General features: G+C 38.1%; 1 protein-coding gene across 1 annotated transcript in view; it reads right to left on the bottom strand.

Moving 5' to 3' along the window:
* KIF27 (kinesin family member 27) overlaps window positions 1-7651 on the bottom strand; it is a 106749-nt gene that overhangs the window by 36806 nt on the left and 62292 nt on the right. The window contains exon 9 of the mRNA XM_019629365.1: window positions 5864-5977. Coding sequence (XP_019484910.1) covers window positions 5864-5977 — 114 coding nt within the window. The remainder of the gene's footprint in view (window positions 1-5863; window positions 5978-7651) is intronic.

The raw sequence follows: 7651 nt of genomic DNA, 5'->3' as shown, positions 1-7651 counted from the left end.
AGTCAATGGTATTGTTTATAGAAGATGTCAGAGGGATAGTAGCTTGGGGGAGGGGCGTTATCACTCTGTGAGGGGTGTAAATGTCTATTATGTTGCTTTGTACACCTGAAACTAATAAAAAAAAAAAAATTCAACTCAACTCAATAGCTGTTTAACCATGGGCATGTTTTCGTTTTTTTAATGGGCACACATTTTTTTGGCACCTTCTGTATTTGTGTTTGACAGCCGCAACTAAAGGCCATAGTTTGAGAAATTGTATCACTGAACTTTCTTTTGTGAAGACAAAACCTTCAAGACAGAACTCAGAATTCAATAAATAGGTTTTACTATGTAGATGAACAAAGCTTTAAAGTGAATGAGGACAGTAGCCAAGGACCGGCCAAATGAATCAAGACCTTAGCTTCCTTAGCACTGAGCCATTTAACGTTCCATATTATGCTTAGCAGGAAAGTACGACAATATTACTTTGATTTTTTGTTGATCCCGCTTAATTTCTGTGTCCAATTGCTTCCTTTTTTCATTTTCTTCTCGAAGTCTTTTTTGCAGCTGTACCTTTTGATATTTCATGTGATCTACACTCTGCTCTAATTCATTAGCACGTTTCTCATTTTGGATCGAAAGTGATGCCAATTTCTTACTATTTTGTTGCTTCTTCTGTAAAACCTGGAATCATATGGAATATTTCAAAATGAAAAACTGCATCGCTCACAAATCTCAAGTAAACTTAATCTTTTCATTCAATGGCAAGGGTAGGCATTTTGCCTAGTTTTAATTTATTTTTGATAGATTCAGTTTTCTACATTTCTACTTTTACAATTGAGCAAATGCTAGAATTTTCACCAGATATAAAGAATGATGAGGGCCGGCCGAGTGGCGCGATGGTTAAGAACTCGCTTGGGATGCCAGAGGGCCCCGGTTCGGATCCCACATAGGAGGGCCAGTGACACCGCCCTCCACAGCTAAGATGCTGAACAACAGCTCAACCTGGAGCTGGGCTGCCATGAGTCGCCGGCGNCCAGAGAAGAGCGCAATGATGGTGCCAACTTGGGCCAGTGAAGCAACATCCTCCACAACTAGATTGAAGAACAAAAAACGACAGCAACTTGTCTGTTTCCCTTCCCCCAATTCCCCAGCATTGTTCCCATCCCCCCAATTCCCCAATTAAAAAAAAAAAAAAAAGCAACACACTGGACCACCACGTATACCGGATTCCGTCTTAGGGAGAGAAGCACAGGGAGAAAGAAGCTAAAAGACTGAATATTCTTATTCAAGAGAGCTGAGAATTATTTAAAGGAAATGTTTAAATTACCAGAAAAGGTTTAAACAGACTAGACCTTTGGTTAGTTCCACATTTCCAGTAATTACCGTGACATGGATTAGGCAGGGTGGAGGGTGTCATAAAGAACATAGGTCTGCGACAGACTAAATAGATAAATTTTCTATGCTCACCTGAGGTAGAAATGCATTATGAGTGAATTTGGACCCTATTATATTTACTACCCATCAATTTTTCATGCTTCCCTAGATCTAGAGTTCATAGTTATTATAATTTTGCCCATCATAGTTACAGCAACTTCAGGATGCTGAAATAAAGGCACTTTATACTTGGAGCTGACTCTCTTCTATTCCTATTCTTCCACATATGCTTTAAGAGGATGCTGCAGTAGGTCTAATTCCCTCTTCTATATATTGCCGTAGACATTACTGCCTTTATCTTATATTATAATCCCAGTTATAATATTAAAATAACTGCCAGGCACTGTGCTAGGCTTTTTACATTGATTTAAGTATCCTATTTAATCATCGCAATAATCCTATGAGACAGGATCAAACAAACTCCATTTTATTGATGAGGAAATTGGTGCTTAGAGAAGTAAAAATCCCAAGATCATACTATGTCCCACAACTTCAGGGTTCCCATACCTTTTCTTCATAGCTCATCCATGGACTTCAGTTAAGAACTGCTGCTCTGAGAACCTATGCAGAAGTCGTAATATTTTCTTGAAATGGCTTAGTTGAATGGAAAATGGACAAACAGGAGTGTCAGAAAGTTAGCTCCAAACAGAGGGCAAGATGCTAGGTTGGGATTGTGAGCCGGTTTTCTGTTTTTGCATGAAGTAGCACAGACTTCAATATATCCTTGGGGAAACTTCCTTTTTCTAGAATACTCATTCTCCCCCTTAAGTGGGTCATTTCCCTACAATGTGAAATGTGGCTAAAGGAACAAAATTGTTCTACATAAGAATGTAAAAAGTTAAGTTACAGGCAGAGTTGCATTTCAGCAGTCTATGCACTCTGACCAAAAGTTTTCACTTTTCCCTAAGCATAGTTAAAAAGTGCTATGTCTGGTCAGTTTAAGCCCAGCCTATGAGAGAAGAGAAGCTGAGACCCAAAGACCACAAGTCTGACAAGGCAGCCCCGATCCTCACATTTGGAAGGACTGTAACAGACTAGGTTGTTGGCAGTAGAGATGAGAATTGAACAGATTCAAGACATTTAGAAGATACAATCTATATGACTTAGTGGTTCGTTGGATATGGGAGATGAGGAAGAGGACAGAGTCAAGGATGACTGCCAAATTTCTAGCTTACACAGCTGAATAGATTGAGATATCATGTAAGGCACATTGGAAAACTATATTTTCTACCCCATGAAAGGAGCAGAGAGGGGGAATAGTGGGGAGGCAAGTAAGGATGACCATAAATTCATCTATAGGACAATTAATAAAGATATCAGTGGTTTGAATATGAATCCAGAGCTCAAAGAGCAAATCTGGGATTATGGATAAATTTGGGAGTTGTCAGAGTTTAACTGCAGCCATGGAAAAAGATGAGGTCGCCCAGGACAGAGTATAGAGTAGAGGGCTCAGGCTACAGCCTTGATGAATTTCCATGTGTAAAGGGCTGACGGTGTAGGAGGAGCTAGTAAAGACAGAGAACAAGCACTCAGAAAGAGAAAAAGAGGAGAAAATAATTTCACAAAGGCAAAAGAGAAAATATTTCATAATGGAGGGACCAGTAAACTGTGCTAGATGCAACTGAGGTGTTAAGATAAAGACTTCAGTGACCAAGAACACTAGTGAACTTCTCAGAGCTTTGAAATGGATGGTAGAGCTGGGAGCCAGAAGTCAGAGTGGAGAGGATAAGAGAATGAATGGAAGTAGAGAAAACGGAAGCAAATGCAATAAACTTTTTTCCAAGAAGTTTGGTTATAAAGGGTAGAAAAGAGAAAGTAGTATAAGTCTGAAGGAGGATAATTTTAGGATGAGAAAAAATCTGAGATGTTGAAAGAAAGATTCTAGGAGAAAAAGAAAAGTTGAAAATGTAGGAGAAAAAAAGAAATAAGATAAAGCACATCAGGGCTTAGCATACTACTGACTAAAGGTATCAATAAATCTTTTTTTTTTTTTTTTTTTGCTGAGCCATCCTGACACCTGCTCAGCTTGGGCCGGGACTCGGACCGCTATTGCTCAGAGCTCAAACTCTTGAATGAGCTCTTAACCAATTGAGCNTGACACTGCCCTCTACAGCTAAGATGCTGAACAACAGCTCGACCTGGAGCTGGGCTGCCATGAGTCACTGGCGATGGCATAGGCTGCAGCTCCTGCTGCAGTAGGTTGCCATGGGCTACCGTGTGTAGCCAGCAGCCAGCGTGAGCGGCCAGCAGCCGCCGTGAGCAGCCGTCCAGAAGCTGGCAACTGATCTGCCTCGCCCGGGAAGAGCACAATGATGGTGCCAAGTTGGGCCAGTGAGGCAACGTCCTCCACAACTAGACTGAAAAACAAAAAACGACAGCAACTTGTCTGTTCCCCTTCCCCCAATTCCCCAATAAAATTTTTTTAAAAATATATATATATGAATGGAATATGACTGTGTAAGATGAACTCAACCAAGTGCCCATTTGCACTGTGGACATTGTAATGAAGCAATGTCAACTAAACAACAATAAGACAAATCAATATCGTACTATTTTCCAGTTTTTCTCAAGGTTGATAAAAACGGCTCCTAGATATCTACATTAAGACAATGAGATAGTAAATATGCATGAGAAAAAAAAGAGCAAAGTGGCCATGGCGAAGTAGACCCAGAGCTATGCAGTCTTCCATCCAGACTGAGATAGTACGGTCCTATATCACTGTCACATCTAAATATTACAGAAGCCTAAAACAGTTCTACAATTTTTAGGAACAGAAAGGATATACCAAAGCAACTATAGAAATATGTTAGATTTGCTATATCCAGCTATACATAGAAAGTCTACATATGACACCCTATGAAGTCTAGTAATTAAACATATTCTACATTCCTTGACTGAGTGGGGTTTTAAAGATGAACAACAGATCTTTTTTAAGCTCCATTCCAACAGGAGAGAAGAAAAAAATATGATTGTTGATAATAAATGCTAACTCCTAGATACCATGTAAGCAAAAATGGATTGGTTCTGAGAAATGGAAGAAATATCAGTGCCAACGCCACAGAGTAGGTAATATTTGACTTGTGTTTTGAAGAATGGGTAGGAGTCTGCTAATATATTACAGGGTTTTTTAGGGAAACAATAATAAATGGATTTTCCTGCATCTGATAAAATAAAGGTTATAATTTGTGTAATTCACTGTTCTTGTAAATTTTCGGAAAATTTCTTGATTTCTCTTTTCTCTTTTTATAGCAAAACTTCCTACCATATAATTCTAATTTTAAATACTTTCTTTTTATAAAGGAGCTTCCTATCAAATCAGTATCCTATTATAAGCTCTCTGGACACTCATATTGATTAATTTATAATCTTGTCCTTGCTTAAGAGTCAAATTCTGAAAAATGGGTTTTTATTTTGCAACATCAAAAAACATGAAGTGTTTGGTTTTTTTAATCAACATGTCAGTGCAAGCTGCAGGAATCTCTTTATTACTGTATTCGTTTAAAATTTGGATCCCTAACGTTCTAAAAACACGTCTCACTGTTCTGTGTTCCTCTCTCCTACTCTCCCACATACCCTTTCCACCCAGAAATGTTCTTTAACCAATTTCTAAAATACACTAGTAAAATAAGTAACTGGGAATACAGTAAGTTCTCACTTAACATGGTCAGTAGATTCTGTGACTTTAAGCAAAACTATGTATAATGAAACCAATTTTACCACAGGCTAATTGATATAAACAAGAGTTAAGTTCATATGGCATCTCATCAACATTATTATGAAACGATGTTGAATGAAATGACATTATTTGAGGACCTGCTGTACATTCATGTCCTAAATTTTACTATTACAATGTAATATATAAAATTTAGGAAGAGAGGGTAAATAATTTTTTAGAATTAAGGTGATATATTTACATTTGAGTGTAATTACAATTTTAAGTGCAGTATTTTTCTTTCTGTAAGATTTTTAGAACTGCCATTTTAAATTTACATAAAATTAAATTTTGTTTCTTTGAATTTTTATATTAGTTTATGGATTTTTTTAAAATGTGGGGCACTAAAACAATAGCTTTTTAATATATTGTATATGGTGCATATACAATTTGATTATGTTTGAATGGAGAGTTCTAATTTTTAGAAATATATCTGTTTCCACGAGAATAACCCATTTTGACATGGGAATAAATATAATCGAGTGAACATAGATTTCATGTTTACATTCCACAGCATTCAAATAAACCCATTTCTATTGAATTAAGAATGCTGCACATTTCTGGATAAGAAAGTAATTTTTTAATAACAGAAGTTTCAAAACATTAGAAATTTTGCGCTCAAGTGGTAAAATCTAGTGTTTGAAGATTTTATTCAGAGTTCACCACTTTTTACCTCTATTTAGACATTCATCAAATAGAAGAAAAACCAGAAAACACTAAATAGAATTGACAAACCTGGACTTGGTCTATATTTCCAAACGAACATTTTCTCCTTTTCATCTTCAATGCATCAAGGTCCTCAGCTTTCAGTTTTAGACCTACTTCCAATTCTGTTTTTAACTTTAGTTCCTGTAGAAAACAGAAATCAGAAATACCTTATGACTTTTACTATTTGGCCATCATTAAATATTTATGAAATAATCATTTTCTTAACATTTGCTTTCTTAGTTATGAAAAGAAAGAAAATGAGTAGATGAAGGTTGGGGCTATTTGAGAAGAAAATAACATTAACCCCTCACTGAAGCAATAAAATCTCCAGCAAAAATCAGAGTCGACTAACAAAACTAAGTATTTCTTTCATTCTTTCCCAGTGTTACAAATTAGTATAAGAGGGATAAGAGTCTGAAAATTATAAATGTGCTCTCCTGTTCTGCCTGTCTGAGCTTATTACCTTCACTTAGTCCACCCAAGGTACCCATCTGCCATGGGGATTTAGAATTAATGACAGTAGAAATGTAAAAAGGAAAGTAATATTTCATTTCTGGCATTCAAAAAAATCAGATTTTGAGCATGAGAACAGCCTTGCAAGACAGATCCTGGTCCTGTGAAGAGTATTTTCCAACTTCCTTTAGTTTCCATTCACATCTTAAGAGTCAGTTCAAGAGACCCAATGCTCACAATGCTCTCCTACAATTTAGAGAAGATGCCAAGGTCACTACTAAAGCTTAGCAGGAATCAGGAAGGAAGCCATGAATCAAAGTGGGCCAGTTCACAGACTCTCTCACTGGCCCAGGACGGATAAGTACTTGAATTGAAAGTGTTTAGAAATTCTTACAACAATTTGATAGAATTATTTTATGTCTGTTGACGCTAATAAGTAAAAGATGGGCTTTTATAGTATATTTTAATTTTTATTTCATTTTTCTACTAGTTCATGTTTTTTAAAAGTATTGGGCTGTAACACATTAGTAATAAAATAAAAATTGTACCTTTCTCACAGGTAATTTCAGAAGTACTGATACAAAGGAAGTAGAAAGAAAATCTACCATTATCCAGCTCTGGGAACAGAAGAAAGGAGAAAAGAGACAGTAAGAAAGATCTGTGTCCCAATTTTCCCCTCTTAAGTTTTGGCCCAGAAAGGGAGTGATAAGTAAAGGTACCACTGAGGGCAGAGGGAGAGAACGTAGACTGTGTAGTGCAGAGGCTCCACACCTACATGGGACTGCCCAGCCTTGCTGAAAGAGCAGAGAAATACACTTAGGAAAGAGGGACTAATTGGACCCTTCAGCCTCAGGTGATGTGGATCCTGAGTTGAGAGCCAATGCAGGTCAGTTAGTATGGAGAACTGACCCCCAAAGCTGAAGATGAGGATAGGCTGCAAGCTAGATGGAAGACCTAGTGGCCTCAACAGGGATTTATAATGCCATTAGGAGATGAGATGAAGTCAAAGCACCTCCATGCTCTACGCTGAAAGCAACACCTGACTATGAGTTATACCCGCCGTGGGTTACATCATCAGGGGTCAGCAGGGAAAGGTGGACAAGGGAGAGCAGATTCCAGCCAGTCACATCCATGGACCAACTGAAACTCAAAAGGCCGCTTCCCCAACTCCATAGAATGCAGTAAAAGCAACACACCGGGGGGCCAGCCGAGTGGCGCGATGGTTAAGAACTCGCTTGGGATGCCAGAGGGCCCCGGTTCGGATCCCACATATGAGGGCCAATGACACTGCCCTCCACAGCTAAGATGCTGAACAACAGCTCAACCTGGAGCTGGGCTGCCATGAGTCGCCGGCGACGGCGT

This window comes from Hipposideros armiger, unplaced genomic scaffold (genome assembly GCF_001890085.2).
Source record: "Hipposideros armiger isolate ML-2016 unplaced genomic scaffold, ASM189008v1 scaffold_846, whole genome shotgun sequence".
Taxonomy (NCBI): domain Eukaryota; kingdom Metazoa; phylum Chordata; class Mammalia; order Chiroptera; family Hipposideridae; genus Hipposideros; species Hipposideros armiger.
This window is presented reverse-complemented; position numbering and strand designations above follow the sequence as displayed.